Consider the following 16,337-nt stretch of genomic DNA (forward strand, 5'->3'; position numbering starts at 1 on the left):
TCCTCCATCCTGAGGCTTGGAGCATGGATAAGTGAGCTAGAATTTTCACTGCAGACTGTGAATAGGAGGGTCTGACCCCAAGAATCATGGAGCTGAGAGCTGGGGGGAACAGGGGTTCTGAATACCTGAGGACCTTGTGGTGGCATGATTGTCACACATGCCTTGTACTATACTTCTTGACTTGTGAGAGAAATAAACTTCTATCTTGCTTTAAGACTAATTTTGGTTTGTTACAACTGAACTTAAAACTCATAACTGGGCCATAATAGGTGCTTAATATTTAGAGTGAATGAATGTATCCACGCTCATAGCTTCAACCACTACCTATATGCAGGTAACTCAGGTTTATGTCTCTAGTTTTAATCTGAGTAGCAAATCTATATATCCAACTACTTACTTTCTCTCCTTGGATGTCTTAAAAGGCAGCTCAGATGCAACCATTCCAAAAGCAAACTGGTGGCATCCTGCCTGTTTTCTTCTAATACCTTTTCAAACAGCACTTGGTTATGCGAGCCAGAACGACCCGACCCTGGGAAACCTAAAATACTTTCATTCTGGTCTCTTTATTTCCAAATGTTCACGTTTCTCCCACTCCGCTACCCAAGTCTATACCACCACCAACTCCCTCGGACTGCTCACGTAACTTGCTAATGCCACTTCCAAGCCTGGCCAGCTCCATAGAGGTCACCTTTCTGAAAAACCAATCTAATCTATGATACTCACCTGCCTAAACTCTTCAAAGGCTTCTGTCTTAAGAGCCAAATCCTCATGTTCTGCCAGGTCCTGAGTGGTCTAGCTCCATTTCCTTCTCACTTTTCACTCTTCCCATCTCCTCTTAGCAACGCCTTTGCCTGGACTCTGCTCTCCCGCCTCACCTCCTGCTTGTGCTCAGAGCTGGTCTCACCTGCCATCTCCCCAGACTCCGTTTATTACATGCTCCCCCACCACGCCTCACTTTTTAAAAAAAAAAATAAATGTATTTATTTTTAATTTATCTTTGGCTGCATTGGGTCTTTGTTGCTGTGCGCGGGCTTTCTCTAGTTGCCGCGAGCTGGGGCTTCTCACTGTGGTGGCTTCTCTAGTTTCAGAGCACAGGCTCTAGGTGTGCAGGCTCAGTAGTTGTGGCACACAGGCTCAGTAGTTGTGGCTCACGGGCTCTAGAGTGCAGGCTCAATATTTGTGGTGCACAGGCTTAGTTGCTCTGCAGCATGTGGGATCTTCATGGACCAGAGCTCGAACCCATGTCCCCTGCATTGGCAGGTGGATTCTTAACCACTGTGCCACCAGGAAAGTCCCCGTCTCGCTTCTTAATAGCACTTCTGACAGGTACTTCACGCATACTGGTGACTTTTTCACTAATGTGTCTCCTCTGGTAGATTTAAAATTCATTGATTTTGGCTCTCCATTTTCTCTAGCGTCTAGTACATTGCCTGACCCACACGCATACTACAGATATTTGTTGAAAGATTGCTTCGTCATTACCACTCCATAAACCTCAAACCATAAATGCAGGTAAAATGTTTAAAAATTACTCCATGGATATCCGGCCTTTCCTTTCTCTCAACAGAACTTTACCCTTGAACAAAATGCAACCTGGTCGTGTTGATTCCCATAGGTTAATGGGACGCCACTGGTTTCCTCAGACTGGAAGAAACTTCTAGCAACACTGCATATGAACTAAATGAAGAATAAACTGACTCCAAGAAGAACAGCCTCACCTGCACCTCCGGAGATGACTGGAACACAGGGATTAAAGAAAATGCTTGTTTCCGCTGCATTTATTACTAATATAAAAACATGTTAGAAAGAAAAAAAAAATTCATTCTCAGTTCTCCAACGGCTCTCATCCCTCCCTCTTGCCCACACAACTCCTGACCCATTTCCCCAGGGCCAGTTCAAAACTGAACCTGTTCACTGCCGTTTTCACAGAAAACAACCAGTGCCAGGGATGCAAGGGAAGAAGGCTGGAAGAGGGCGACAGTACTGTCCAAGTTCCACCCACAGGTAGACCAGGTGGAGATTCACAGAATTCAAACGAAAGGGCTGGTGGCCTCACAATGACATAGTCTAACTAAAACGGGCTGGAGAGGAGATAGGGTAGAGGACATCTCTCGGGCCTGTGTCAAACCCAGAGAAACCGATACCGGGAGAATGGGGAGGACCAGGCAGGCAGCCCTGTGGAAGTTTCAGTTCTCCCACGTTGGGAGGTGGGGAAAGTCTAGAGGGCACCGACGGCCCCACGCATTTTGGCAGAAAAACTCACTCTAGCGTTGGGAAGTCACAAAAATGCCATGGACGCTGAGAAAGGCTATGAGGGGATGCACAGTCTCACAAAGCACAGTGATCACAGACCATAGCGGTGGAGATCATGCTACTGACGCAGAAACTACAAAATCCAAAAGCAGGGAACGTGGCCTCTCAGGAGTGACTCTGCCCCAGTCATCCCAACTTGACCCCAGGTCAGACAAGCTGGTGAGTGTCACAGAGCAGCTGACAACACTGGGGGAAGGGGGTGTCACATAAAAAGGACTTAAAACAAGCAGCGAGAAGGGAATGGTAGGAAACTGCTCCAGGGCTCTCAGGAATCCAGGGCGCTACCCAGGGCGGGGTGGACAGATGCGCAAGAAACAGCACCAAAGAGGTTTCCTGTTCTGCAGTCAGCTGGCGAGGGGGAAGAGGATCCAGGAGGCAGTTGAATGGAGCAAAGATGGGGTCCCGGAGACGAGTCTCTGGAGGCTGCATCAGAAGGAAGAGTGCACACCGTGCACCAGTCACGGAACACAGCTCTGGACCCCGAGTGGGGGAGGTGGCGATGGAGCTGGGCATCACTGACTGAGGGCGGCAGGTGAACAGCCTCGTGGTAGCTATCACAGGGCCACAGGGAAGTATATGGCCGCCAAGTCAGAGGGCTCCTTCCAGTCTGGATGGGAAGGCACAGTCTCACAGAGGAGGTCCATTTACGCCAGGGTGGTAGAAGGCACAGAGGTCCTCATATCGACAGTGGCCCTTTTTGGCAAAGTGTCGGCAGACGGGGCGGTCAGATTTGTCTGTGAACAAGCGAAAACCGGGCAGTTTAAAATGCGAGTAAGAAAGAAAACAAATGTAACAAAACGCAGAGATAGAGAAGGCAGTCAGATTTCCTACTCACTACCATTTCCAGATATGATGGAATGGTAGTCTTTCTCCTGGGAGAAAAAACATTCAGGGCTACTCCTATTTTAAAAGGACAAAGGACAGCCCAAAGAAGAAGAGCCATGGGCATTCTGGACATGAGGTCCCTTTGGGAGTGATGGGTGTTCAATGTGTGCAGGCATAAAAAAATGGACCTCACCTTCCATAACCTGGGGTCCATCCTTGGGTGGGCAGGTATTCTTGATAAGAGACCAGCTTTTGAGCCTTCGAGGATTTCTCTGCTCTTTGTGAAAGCCTCCCCTGGAGGGACCCCCATGGCCTGGTCCAGGAAAAGGAGGCTCAGCATTGACCCCCCACCAACCACGACCATATGGGCCAGACCTGGGGCCTAGGCCTCCCCGAATTGGGCTTCTGCCCCGGGGAGGAGGTGGGAGACTCAGCAGTGGTGGGATCATTGGTCCCCTTGATCCCGGAGGACCTCTGTGAAGAGCTGAGAGAGAGAGAGAGAGAGAGAGAGAGAGAGAGAGAGAGAGAGAGAGAGAGGGAGGGAGGGAGAGGGAGAGAGGGAGAGGGAGAGAGAGAGCAAGAGAGAGAGAAACATGGAAAGGTGATCAATGGCCAGCTTAATACAGATAATGAAGCCCTGATTTTTTAAAAACTTTTTATTGAAGTACAATATACATACCAAAAAATACACAATTTTAAGTGCACAACTCAATCATCACCAAAGTAAACACACCTGTGCTTCCACTAACACAGGCTAGAAAAGGGATAGAGCCTTATTAGCACTTCAGAAGCCCCACCCCCTTGTGCCCCTCCTCCTCCACTATCCCACCCTACTCCCCCAAAGTAACAACTATCCTGACTTCTAGCATTATAGGTTAGTTTTTGCCTGTTTTTGAACTTGGCATAAATGAAATCATACAGTCTGCATTCTTTTGTGTCTGGATCCTTTCGCTCAACATCATGTTTATGAGATTCATCCAGGTTGCCTGTAGCAGGAGTTCCTTCATTTTCATTGCAGTGTAGTATCCCATCGCATGCACATACAACAACTTATTTAGCCATTCTACTGTGGTGGATTCCAGTGTGGGGCTATAACGAAAAATGCTGCTATGAACATTTTTATACACGTCTTCGGTACACACACAGATTCATTTCTGTTGAGTGTATACGTAGTAGACGTATTACTGGGTCCTCAAATATATGTATGCTCAAGTTTAAGGAAGTCAAACTTTTTTTTTCCAAAGTGGTTGTACCAACTCCCACTCCCACCAGCAGTTGTTCCATAGACAACCTGTTGTTCCTTGACAACACTTGGTAATGTTGATCTTTTTCATTTTTGCCATTCTGGTGAGTGTGAAAAGCGGTGTTTTGTTTTGAAATTGTGGTTAAAACATGCAACATAAAATTTGCCATCTTAACTACTTCTAAGTGTACATCTCTGTAGTGTTAAGTAAATTCATCTTGTTGGAAACAGATCTCCAGAAATTTTTCATCTTGCAAAACTGAAAGTTTATAGCTACTAAACAACTCTCTTTCCCCCTCCTCCACCCAGCCCCTGGCAACAACCATTCTACTTTCTGTTTCTATGAATTTAACTACTTTAGATACCTCAGATCAGTGGAAACATAGAGCAGTTTTTTTTGTGACTGGCTCATTTCATTTAGCATGGCATCAAGGTTCATCCGTGCTGTAGCATGTTACAGGATTTTCTTCCTTTTGGGGGCTGGATCATATTCCATTATATGATTATACCACATTTTGTTTATCCATTCATCCATCAACAGACATTTGGGCGGCTTCCATCTCTTGTCTACTGTGGATAGTGCTGCTATGAACATGGGTGTGCAAATCCCTCTTCAAGATCCTGCTTTCCATTCTTTTGGGTAAATACCCAGAAGTGGAATTCCTGGATCATACAGTAGTTCTATTTTTAAATTTTTGAGGAATCTCCATAATGTTTTCCATAGTGGTTGCACCACTTTATAATCCCACCAACAGTACACAAGGGGCTCAGTTTCAAACTTATGTGTTTTTATCTTGCATTTATTTGATGACTAATGATGTTGAGTTTTTATTCATGTTTTTGGCTATTTAGAGATCAGTTTTTATCAGGTGGCTGTTCTGGTCTTTTGCCCATTTTTCTAACAGGTTGTCAGAGAGTTTTTATATATTCAAGATATGAGCTCTTTATTGGTTATATTTGTTACAAGTATCTTCTAATCTGTGGCTTCCTATTAACTTCTTAATGGTGTGATTTGATTAATAGAAGTTCATATTTTCTAACATAATTCAGTTTATCTTTCCTTTATGGTTAGTGTGTGTGTTGTCTGTTTAAAAGCTCTCATCTACTTTAAGCCCATGAAATATATTTGTTTTCTAGAATTATTTCTTTACCCATGAATATCCAATTAATTCAGCATCATTTACTGAAAAGACCACTATTTCAGTTCCATCTTCATCATCAATGAAATGGCCAATGTGTGAGCCTGTTACTGGACTCTTTACGCCGTTCTATTGATTTATATGTCTATTGTTGGGCCAATACCACACTGTTACAACTACTACAGGTTTACAATAAGTCTTGATACTCACAGTAAGCCCTTCCACTTCAAGATTATCTTTGCAATCTCTCACCCTGATCCTCTGCATTTCCATACAATAATGTAGAATGTCTACTTCTACAAAAACACCGTAGGGATTATAATTGGGAATGCACTGAATCTACAGGTCAGTTTGGGAAGAAATGACATTTTTACAACATTGAGTTTTTCCAGGCTGTCAATACACAACATCTCTCCATTCATTTAAGTACAAAATTCCTGATCTTTTAATTTTAAGTCCTTTCTGAGTTTTAGTCCCTCCCTTGCTCCCTTCTCAGGACCTAATCAAAGGATCAGGGCCCCTTCCTCCTCACCTGACTTGGGGTCACCAGGCTTTCCATTGGCCATGGGGGGAGGGCCCAGAAGGCTGGGTGGTCCTAAGAGCAGACATGAAAATATGGTCATCAGAATGCACTAAAAAACTGATGATCCTGTTCTTACATGTTTTTCTTCTATTACTCATTTCTTAATCTAACCAGCAAAGCCAGGTATGTTCTCAGCAGTGTTATGAGTTCTCACCCCATCTATTTCCAAAGCGTTTTCAGGATTTGCAAAGTGGAGACTCAGCCAAGTCAAGGGGGATAATGAGGGAAGGATACCTACAAACTTTCTCTTTCCCTTACATTGTTGCTATCCAAAAGATCCCAAGTGATTCCAGAGGTAATCCAATTCCTCTTTCACTGCTGGCCAATCAGATAGCTCTCCCCCCTACTCCACCTCCGAGTAGTTTACAGAAGGCTGCACTTCCACATTCCCCTTGAACGTCTGGTCACAAATTGTCATCCCAGTCATCGCAACCTACAACCTCTCTAGGGCCCCTCTCCCCTGTCGTTTTGCGGCTGCGCACACGAGTTCTTTATCTTCTCCCCTGCCTTCTTTAGAAAGGTTTAGTGGCTGGTTTGAAGTTGAGGGCTCAAGTAAAAGAACTCATTTAGTGTTCCATCCCAGCCAGGCCTCCCCCAACCCCAACCCCTGCCCCAGCCCCAGCCCCAGCCCCAGCGCGTGAGCCCTTCCTCCTTCCGTTGGAGCCCCCTCCCCCGCACCTTTTCAGCCCCCAACCCCTCGCCTCGGCCGGCTGACAGGCATGTGCACACAACTCCCGGACTCCTCACCGATGGGACTCCCATCCTCCTCATCTCCAGTCTCTTCCCGCTCTGGCAGTGGGGGCTGCTGCTGCGGCTGCTGCTGATGATGATTCTGCTTCTTTCGTTTCGGCATCGTGGTTGCGGCAATGGCTGCAGCTGGATTTGGAGGGCAGTGAGGAAGGGGCACGCTGAGATTCTGTTTCCGCTTCCGGGGGGGCAGTGGACAGTGAAGGTGAGGCTCCCGCCATTTCACTTCCGGAAGGCTGCGGGGAAACTTTGTGCGGGTGTTCTCACATCAGCCGCCTCCCTCAGTCTCTGCCAGGCATGGCAGCAATCTCAAACCTTTCTTTTGCTGCGTTTCTATAAACGCTTTGGAAAAAGTTGCTTGCTCCTCCCCTCGCTGAAAAACCCCTACAGCCGGCTCCTCATAGTGTGCCATAGAGTCGATAGGCTCTCGGGCCAGAAGGCCTGAGAAAAGACGGCTGTCGCACCCTAAGATCGCCACATCCGGTCCCCGGTTTCTATGGTAACAGCTGCAGGCACAACTTCGTGCCCTATGACCTCCCTCCAAAAATCCTTGTTCCACCTGGGTTTCCCTCCTCGGCCGCGCGCTTGCACTTAGGATCTATAAACCTGCTGCTTACCATCGTTCCCACGAGGAATTTGGGTCCCAGCAGGGCGGCGCCCAGGGCTCTCCAGACCACCACTCGCCCCTCAAGACCTCTCACCCTGTTCCCAGTGTAACCCATCAACTTGGCTTCCTTCCCGGGACGCGCAGTCACGGCTTTCCTCTGAGGTCCAGCCGGAGGATTGGTAAAGTAGCTTCTGCGCGTCCACGCCCCTTTATCCCGCAGGTGGTAGGACCCGCCCTCCGCTCCACTGCCCCCTCCAGGTGAGTGGTAGCTTCTCCCCGGCTCGCAAGGTAGTGATGACACGCGTCCCCCCTCCTCCAAACGCGATTTGGTAGCGTCCGTGACGAAGTTAGCCCGACCCTCCCACGCGCGCCTCCTTCATAGCAGCTGCTGCGCCCTCTCAGCTCCATTGGCTCTCACGTGCAGGTAGCCCACCCCGAATCATCCTCTCGTCTCGCTCCCAGTGGGAAGTGACTGTATTTCCCCCTGGTTGCCTTCCACCCGCGCCGCCTGGGCGCATCGGCCTGGCCCGCCCGCTGACGTCACCTTCCAGTCCCGCCCCCTCCAGTGTCCCGGGCCCTTGCGGCGGGGCTGGCCCAGGGGGAGTCAGTTGAGGCGGCGGGAGCTCGGGGAAGGGCGGGCCAGGTGACTGGTCCGGGCCATGCCGAGGAAGAAGCCTTTTAGCGTGAAGCAGAAGAAGAAGCAGTTGCAGGACAAGCGGGAGCGGAAGCGAGGTCAGTGCGGGAGCCAGAGGAGGGGGCGGGGCTCGGACTCCCGCACATCTGGGAGGAGGGGTGTGCCCGCCTCACCTCTGGGAGGCGTGAGAGGGGGTGGTGGCCGCGCGCCGACGCGCGTGGGCGACCGCGGAGGGGATTCCCTCACCCCAGCCCCCTACATCTGGAAGGGGTGGGGAAGGATGGAGAGTTGGGGGAGGGGAATCCCTCCAGCTCCAACGGGCCGTCATCCCAGTAGATCCCTGGAGGAGGAGTGCCTCCCCCCACGCACATCCGGGAGGGTCCTAAGCAGAGTAGGTGGGAGGGCCCGGCCTCAAAAGACTGGGGTGGTGTGGGGAGGAGCCAGGCCGACCGGGTGGGGGTCTTCTGGCCCGGGAGAGCTGGCCAGCCCTGGCGTCACCGGCTCCTCCCCGCAGGGCTTCAAGATGGGCTGCGATCCAGTTCCAACAGCCGCAGCGGGAGCCGGGAGCGGCGGGAGGAGCAGACCGACACCTCGGACGGGGAGTCTGTGACCCATCACATCCGCAGGCTCAACCAGCAGCCTTCCCAGGGGCTGGGCCCACGAGGCTATGACCCAAATCGGTGAGAGTGGACAGGGGGCTCTGGCCCGGGCTTCCCCGCCTACCCGGAAGTCAGAGCATTGGGGGAAAGCCTGCTGCCGCTGGGGGAGGCTTGAAACTGGTGGGGCTGGGTTGCCACGGTCCTCCGCGGGCCCCTGGGTCACCGGAGCGGTCCACAATCTTCCCTTCTAGACGGGCTGGAGAAAGTTTGGCTTTCAGAAGGGCGAGACTTAGGGGAAGGCCTGCTGTTGCGTGAAAGAGGTTTGGGAGGGGGCCGACTCAGAGGGGAGACTTGAACTCTGTAGTGAAAGCTTTGCGAAGTTGCCTGCCCAAGAGGGGAATTCGTGGCCAAGGTTTGTGATGGATGGTGTGGTCCCTATCCTGTAGATACCGGCTGCATTTTGAACGGGACAGCCGGGAGGAGGTGGAGAGGAGAAAGAGAGCAGCCCGGGAGCAAGTGCTACAGCCCGTCAGTGCTGAGCTGCTGGTGCTGGACATCTGGGAGGTCTATCAGCCCGGCTCCGGTGAGTGAGAGCTAAACGCCTGGATGCTTGGGACAGGCTGTGGGCTGGGGAAAGGAGTTTGGAAGAGTAAGAGCTGACCGGGAGGAAGAGGGGTCTGGGATGGATGCACCCTTCAGTCCTGAAACTATCCTCAGACTTATTTGGATTTTTTCTTGATTTCTCAGTCCTGGACTTTCCCCGACGTCCTCCTTGGAGCTATGAGATGTCCAAGGAGCAACTGATGAGCCAGGAGGAACGGAGCTTCCAGGAGTATCTTGGGAAGGTTCATGGGGCTTACACCTCTGAGAAACTCAGCTACTTTGAGCACAATCTGGAGGTGAGACTAGAGTGGGGACAGGAGTGGGACATAGTCACCCGTGGTCAAATTGGTCTGGGGTCATGCAGGAGAGCAACTCTGGGCTCAGGTTCTCTTCCACTGACCTTGTCTTTCAGACGTGGAGGCAGCTGTGGCGAGTATTAGAGATGTCTGACATTGTTCTGCTAATTACTGATATCCGACATCCAGTGAGTCCTGGGGATGAGGGTGGTTAAGGGGCAGGAGGGGGGATGATTCTTGCCGGGTAAAGGGCAGAGGCAGGAGTTGGGAGTCAGAGAGGTAATCTCTTCTTTTCCAGTTTCCTCTACCCCATCCTGATGTCTGCAGTCAGGAACTCAGTCTTTATTCATCAGCGTCAGAGCCTGTCACTCCTCCCCTGGCCAACTGCCTCTCCTCTCCTTTATTTCTCTGATGGAAAACTGCATGCACATCCTGTTTCCTAGCCCACTAGGGCTAAATAGAAAGTCCCAGTGTGGAGCTCCAGGGGATTCTATGAAGGGGACTTCCCTGTCATATCGGTCACTACAGAACTCGTCCTCGCCTGGAATGCTAGGGTAGTGGTTAAGGCTCTAGACTCTGCTGCTAGGCAGCCCTTGTGTGACCTGGCTGTGCCACTTCACTGTTGTCCTCCAGTGGGAGAAAGGGAGGTCTGGAGTCTGTGTGGACCTTTAGGTTGGAGGTCCTTAACATGTACACACGCACTCCTACATACTCACAGATGTACATGTGCATTCACATGCTCACTTATGCAGATACACATGCTCAACACAAACATGCACACGTGTGCGTGCACACACAGGTTTGTGTACACATGTAAACAGTTGTGTACATGTGAAAATAGATATTAATTTCTATCCCAACCCCTGGCCCTGTGAGTGATCCCAGCCTTTAGCCCAGTGTGTTGGGGGTCTCTGTGTCCTTGTCTTCTTTTTAGCTCATTTCCATTCCTAATCAGTCCTTACAGGAAGCCCCCCAGAGATAAACACATAGGTGTTACTTACGCCTGCTTTGTCTTCCTAGTTCGGTTTGGCTGATTTATCCTTGTTGCCCCAGAATCTGCTTTCACCAGGGTCTTGTCTCCAAGCTGTGCCTGCTGTGTGGGGAGCTGGAGGCAGAGAACTCTGGGTTGACCTCGCATCACTCCCTCCTCTTACCATCCCTGTTCCAGGTTGTGAATTTCCCACCAGCACTTTATGAGTACGTGACTGGAGAGCTAGGGCTGGCCCTGGTGCTGGTCCTGAACAAGGTAGATCTGGCCCCGCCGGCTCTCGTGGTTGCCTGGAAGCATTATTTCCATCAACACTATCCCCAGCTCCACATTGTTCTTTTCACCTCTTTTCCTCGGGATCCCCGCACCCCACAGGACCCTAGCAGTGGTGAGTGGGCAATGAGGAGGGCAGCGTGGGAGAGGTGGGGTGGCAAGGGACAAAGGGGGACCTGATCTAGGGCCTGAGGGTCGTTGGAGAGAGGGGGTACATAAGCCACATGGGGTGTGCTCACGCTTTTGTGCCCTCTGATCTCAGTTTTGAAGAAGAGTCGGAGGCGGGGGAGAGGATGGACTCGGGCTCTGGGGCCGGAGCAGCTGCTGAGAGCCTGTGAAGCTATCACTGCGGGGAAAGGTATGTGCCCCTTAGAAGGGACCTGTGGGAGGCCATGGGGGAGACCCAAAGCCCCAAGTCATTTTGATCGCCTTTCCCAAAGTCAGTCCCTCTATTATGGACTCAGGTGAGAGGCCATGGGGTGGGGTGGGAGAGGGAGCAGCCTGACTTGGTGGGACAAGAAAGGCAGCAGGGAGGCAGGAGCCCCAGTGGTTTGCTGCTTTCAGTGTTGCCAGTGCTTTTCAGAAACTCAGAAATGCACCCGATTCCGGGGTGGAGTCAAGTGAAGACTGGGGAGAGTCGCTGTTGCGCAGCTTGGCCCTACCCAATCCAGAGGGCGCCACTTACATCAGCTGTGCAGTGCATGGGCCGTGCCATCGTATACAGTGGCCCTGGGAAGAACCTTCTTCTTCTTTCCTTCCCTGCGCAGTGGACCTGAGCAGCTGGCGGGAGAAGATTGCCCGGGATGTGGCCGGAGCCACCTGGGGTAATGGCTCCGGGGAGGAGGAGGAAGAGGAGGACGGGCCGGCCGTCCTGGTGGAGCAGCAGACTGACTCAGCGATGGAGCCAACAGGCCCCACACGGGAGCGCTACAAGGACGGGGTGGTGACCATCGGCTGTGTGGGTAAGGAAGTGGCGGCCCACGCATGGCGGCCTCCTAGGAGGCACAGGGTTTCAATATTTGGAAAAGAGGTCCCATTAGGCTCCAGGGTCTCTGAGGGCAGAGGAGGCTGTCTGCTATCGTGGAAGGATCACGGCACAGCTGAGTTAAATTCTACTTCTCAGCGTATTGATCTCAAGCAAGTTATTTACCCACTGTCAGTCTTAGTGACTTTGATTTGAAAAATGAGGACGATGGTGCTCAATTAAAATAATGGATGAGGACTTCTCTGGTGGCGCAGTGGTTGAGAATCTGCCTGCCAATTCAGGAGACACAGGTTCGAGCCCTGGTCTGGGAAGATCCCACATGCCGTGGAGCAACTAAGCCAGTGTGCCACAACTACTGAGCCTGTGCTCTAGAGCCCACGAGCCTCAACTACTGAGCCCACGTGCCACAACTACTGAAGCCTGCAGCACCTAGAGCCTATGCTCCGCAACAAGAGAAGCCACCTCAATGAGAAGCCCACGCACTGCAACAAAGAGTAGCCCCCACTCTCCACAACTAGAGAAAGCCCGCACATAGCAATGAAGACCCAACGCAGCCAAAAATAAAAATAAATTTATATTTTTAAAAAAAGAATGGATGAGAGGAATGGAGGAAATAGTGTAGAGAGAGCCTAACAAAGCCTGACAGATAGTGATAATAGTAATAATAATAATTGTTAAAAATTAACATCTATGTGACGCTTGCTGTGAACCAGGCACTGTTATATGATTTACATATTAGCTTTTTTAGTTGTGGTAATTAGTCCATCATAGAATGACCATTAAATTATAGTAGTAGCTTAGAAGTGTCAGTTTCTTTCTGGGTCTTAACTCTTTGAGTCTAAGGAGAATCTTCCCTATTTTAAAAAATATTTATTATTAAATTTTTTTTTTTATTTTTCACTGCGTTGGGTCTTAGGTGCGGCATGCGGGATCTCTTATTGCGGTGCACGGGCTTCTCTCTAGTTGTGGTACGCAGGCTTCTCTCTAGTTGTGGCGTGCGGGTTTTCTCTCTCTAGTTGTGGCACTTTACAGTAAAACTTTTAAAGAGGAGAGAGGAATGAGGCTGGTGGGGGTTGTCAAAGGAGAGTCTTATCCCCCCAACCCCCCCAACCCCCCCCCTTTTTTTTTTTTTCCGGTACGCGGGCCTCTCACTGCCGTGGCCTCTCCCATTGCGGAGTACAGGCTCCGGACACGCAGGCTCAGCGGCCATGACTTCACGGGCCCAGCTGCTCTGCAGCATGCGGGCTCCTCCCGGACAGGGGCACGAACCCGCGTCCCCTGCATCGGCAAGCAGATTCTCAACCACTGCGCCACCAGGGAAGCCCCCCCACCCCCTTTTGAAAGGAGATACAATCGAGGAACCCGTGGATACGGAGGGCCAACTGTACTACACCATTTTGTTTATTTATTTATTTATATTTTAAATTATTTATTTATTTATGTTTGGCTGCACTGGGTCTTCGTTGCTGTGCGTGGGCTTTCTCTAGTCACAGTGAGCAGGCGCTACTCTTCATTGCAGTGCGTGGGCGTCTTGTTGTGGTGGCTTGTCTTGTTGCAGGGCACTGGTTCTAGGTGCACGGGCTTCAGTAGTTGAGGTGCACAGGCTCAGCAGTTGTGGCTCACAGGCTCTAGAGCGCAGGCTCAGTAGTTGTGGCGCACGGGCTTAGTTGCTCCACCGCATGTGGGATCTTCCTGGACCAGGGCTCGAACCCGTGTCCCCTGCATTGGCAGGTGGATTCTTAACCACTGCGCCATCAGGGAAGCCCTACGCCATTTGATATAAGGGACTTGCACCTCCAGGGAGTTTGGTATCTACAAGGGCTCCTGGAACCTATCCTCTGTGGATACCAAGGGCCAACTGTACTTGAGTGGGTTGTAAACAGAGTGCAGTCAGCACCATGGTGCGTCTTTGCCCAGCCCTAGTTAGCTGCTGAATGGCCAGAGTTGCATTTTACAGGGTTGGAGTTTTGTCAGGTGACTAAGAAGAAGGGGAGAGGCGGGACCAGGGAGTGGACTGTCTATGAGGGGGACTGGCTGTAGAGCTGGATCACGGAATCTAAGTTGCATAAGAAGGGAAGTGAGAACATGAGTCGGGTATTGATTACTGTTCCCAAGCTAGTCAGTGTCAGAGGCTTATTGGAATGGAGGGACCAGAATAAGTGAGCTGGAAAGACGAGATGTCAGGGCAGAGAGAGGGGTGCTTGCAGGTGAGATTTGGAAGGCGTGAAGAGACAGGTCCAGGGTAAGGCCACAGAGGTGGGATGGAAGAAACCTTTGGGAGGGAGATTCTGGCACTGGGAGGCCAGAGTGCTGTAGAGGAGATGTGTCGTGGAAGGTGGTGGTCATGAAGAGAGTGGCAGTGAGCCCCTTGGCTCTCAGTCTTCTCCTTGGAAAAGTTTGATAATCATGAGATGCATGTCTCACTTAGACTACTGCAGACACAGTGCCACGCGATTTTATTTGTTTCTCATTTCATCCTGACCACTCTGAGATTGGAGGTATCTGCTCTGTAAAATGCGGAAACAGAGACTCAGAAAATTAAGTAAATTGGCATGAGGTCACAAAGCTTAGGTAAATGGGGAGGCCAGGATTCAGCCCTGGCAGCCCAGAGTCTGATTTGTAACTTGCAATGTTATACCGCTTCCTTTCTTTCTTTCTGCACCTTAGTTCTCTGTTCATCTATAGCTATAGCACGGCGTCCTGCCTGCCACAGAGTAAGGATCTGTCAGGTGTTAATTTTCCTTGTCTTCCTCAGGTTTCCCCAATGTGGGCAAGTCCTCACTGATCAACGGGCTGGTGGGGCGGAAGGTCGTGAGTGTCTCCAGAACCCCAGGCCACACCCGATACTTTCAAACCTACTTTCTCACTCCCTCCGTGAAGCTCTGTGACTGTCCAGGCCTCATATTCCCCTCGCTTCTGCCCAGGCAGTTGCAGGTATAAGGGCAGAGGGGCCAGAGGCGGGGAGAAGGCAGGAGATGGAGGAAGGTGCTGAGTGCTCTTGTTTACCCTCAGGTCCTGGCAGGGGTCTACCCCATCGCCCAAATCCAGGAGCCGTACACCGCCGTGGGCTACCTGGCCTCCCGGATCCCTGTGCAGGCCCTGCTCCACCTGCGCCACCCAGAGGCCGAGGACCCCTCCGCAGAACACCCGTGGTGTGCCTGGGACATCTGTGAAGGTGGGCTCCACACGCCTGGCTTTCCTCCCCTTGCCCTATCTCCTTTCCTCTCCTTCCTCAGAGGTCCTGCCATCGATGGAGCAGCTGGCCAGTCACCCCTAGGCTTCTGTCTCAGGGCCAGCAAGATCTTGGGCCTGGAATATTCTGGGGGAAACAGGAAGGACTGTGTTAGAGGGGTGGGATGATGGTGACTGGGCCTGGTTGATGGTCTTCCCTCCCCATTCTTTTCTCCTTCCAGCCTGGGCAGAGAAACGTGGTTACAAGACAGCCAAGGCGGCCCGAAATGATGTGTACAGAGCGGCCAATAGCCTCCTGCGGCTGGCACTGGATGGCCGCCTCAGCCTGTGTTTTCAGCCCCCAGGCTACAGCGAGCAGAAAGGTCAGTCAGCCAGTGTTCTTCCCTATCCCCTGCTGTGATGGAGGCAAAAAGGTGTGGGCTTTGTAGGTGTGAGGACTCGGATTCTGTACCCATAGGCCAGCTCTGTGTTACTAAGCAGCTCTGAGATGACTTCCTGCTCTACAGAACCAGGGTGGTTAGTTGCCTCCTGGCAAGGTGGTGGTCACGATTGGAGTTAATGTGTGCATAGCTTCTGTTCTGTGCCCAGTACATGAGAGGTTGAATGAATGCGTGAACAAATGAATGCCAGCAGCTATAAAAGTTATTGTTATTCTTAGTCTTTGCCTCTTCCCCATCTTTGCCTGGCATTAGTTTCTTGCTCAAAACTCTCCATTCTTTTTCTTGTTTTGGTTCCCCAGGCACCTGGGAGTCCCACCCAGAGACCATGGAGCTGGTGGTTTTGCAGGGCAGGGTGGGGCCAGCAGGTGACGAGGAGGAGGAGGAGGAGGAGGAGGAGGAAGAGCTGAGCAGCTCCTGTGAGGAGGAGGGAGAGGAGGACCGGGATGCGGATGAGGAGGGGGAAGGGGATGAGGACACCCCAACCTCAGCTCCAGGGTCCAGCCTGGCCGCCCGGAACCCTTACGCCCTGCTGGGCGAGGACGAGTGCTGAGTCCCTGCCCTGCGCCATCTCCCCCATTCCCCGCCCATATCTTTGCTTTTGGACTGACCTGGGGGTCTCTCCCGTCTGCCACCCCAATTGTGAATAAAGATTGTCTGCTTTGTAGCACCTTCCCCAGATGGACTGAGGTGAGAGCAGCTGTCTCAGGCTGACAGCTGTGGGAGGCTCCGCTGCTTTTCTCCCTTCTTTTTTCGTGCATTCTCTCTGCAAAGGAAGAGTTCTCTTAGGAGTTCATCCAGTGGGTTCTAAGGCCTGAAACCCGCTTCCTCTGCTCACTCCCCCACTTGCACCTTAGGAACCCCATCATCAGC

The 16,337-nt window shown here is 51.4% G+C and overlaps 2 protein-coding genes across 4 annotated transcripts; one reads left to right on the plus strand and one right to left on the minus strand.

The window, feature by feature from the left end:
* Nucleotides 1-1,763: 1,763 nt before the first annotated feature.
* On the minus strand, nucleotides 1,764-7,979 carry PRR3 (proline rich 3). 3 transcript variants are annotated; one of them, XM_059075810.2, is made up of 5 exons: nucleotides 7,468-7,979; nucleotides 6,851-6,979; nucleotides 6,053-6,115; nucleotides 3,332-3,622; nucleotides 1,764-3,047 (listed from the first exon to the last, which is right to left on the minus strand). In XM_059075810.2, exons 2-5 carry the CDS (start codon nucleotides 6,954-6,956, stop codon nucleotides 2,941-2,943), a joined length of 567 nt encoding a protein of 188 aa, XP_058931793.1. In that variant the 5' UTR covers nucleotides 6,957-6,979; nucleotides 7,468-7,979; the 3' UTR covers nucleotides 1,764-2,940. The 3 variants fall into 3 exon arrangements, with proteins under 3 accessions (XP_058931793.1, XP_058931791.1, XP_058931792.1); XM_059075808.2 differs by having other exon boundaries at nucleotides 6,851-7,097; nucleotides 7,468-7,711; XM_059075809.2 differs by lacking the exon at nucleotides 6,053-6,115 and having other exon boundaries at nucleotides 6,851-7,097; nucleotides 7,468-7,646.
* On the plus strand, nucleotides 7,618-16,131 carry GNL1 (G protein nucleolar 1 (putative)). Its single transcript, XM_059075804.2, has 12 exons — nucleotides 7,618-8,189; nucleotides 8,606-8,771; nucleotides 9,137-9,273; nucleotides 9,438-9,589; nucleotides 9,706-9,777; nucleotides 10,758-10,965; nucleotides 11,113-11,208; nucleotides 11,618-11,812; nucleotides 14,591-14,769; nucleotides 14,848-15,010; nucleotides 15,249-15,389; nucleotides 15,767-16,131. The coding sequence occupies exons 1-12, from the start codon at nucleotides 8,117-8,119 to the stop codon at nucleotides 16,015-16,017; spliced, it is 1,833 nt and encodes a 610-aa protein (XP_058931787.1). The 5' UTR covers nucleotides 7,618-8,116; the 3' UTR covers nucleotides 16,018-16,131.
* Nucleotides 16,132-16,337: the final 206 nt, after the last annotated feature.

Source organism: Kogia breviceps, chromosome 10 (genome assembly GCF_026419965.1).
Source record: "Kogia breviceps isolate mKogBre1 chromosome 10, mKogBre1 haplotype 1, whole genome shotgun sequence".
NCBI classification, from domain to species: Eukaryota; Metazoa; Chordata; class Mammalia; order Artiodactyla; family Physeteridae; genus Kogia; species Kogia breviceps.

Bases quoted from the DNA above. Each gene is read 5' to 3' on its own strand.
- PRR3 (XM_059075808.2), bottom strand. From the start codon at position 7,572: ATGGGTTACACTGGGAACAGGGTGAGAGGTCTTGAGGGGCGAGTGGTG. The intron at 7,098-7,467 runs GTAAGCAGCAGG...ACCCGCACAAAG, and splicing joins AATTCCTCGTGGGAACGATG to TTTCCCCGCAGCCTTCCGGA. The intron at 6,116-6,850 runs GTGAGGAGTCCG...GTCTGCTCTTAG, and splicing joins GGAGGATGGGAGTCCCATCG to GACCACCCAGCCTTCTGGGC.
- GNL1 (XM_059075804.2), top strand. From the start codon at position 8,117: ATGCCGAGGAAGAAGCCTTTTAGCGTGAAGCAGAAGAAGAAGCAGTTG. The intron at 9,590-9,705 runs GTGAGACTAGAG...CTTGTCTTTCAG, and splicing joins ACTTTGAGCACAATCTGGAG to ACGTGGAGGCAGCTGTGGCG. The intron at 10,966-11,112 runs GTGAGTGGGCAA...CTCTGATCTCAG, and splicing joins CCCACAGGACCCTAGCAGTG to TTTTGAAGAAGAGTCGGAGG.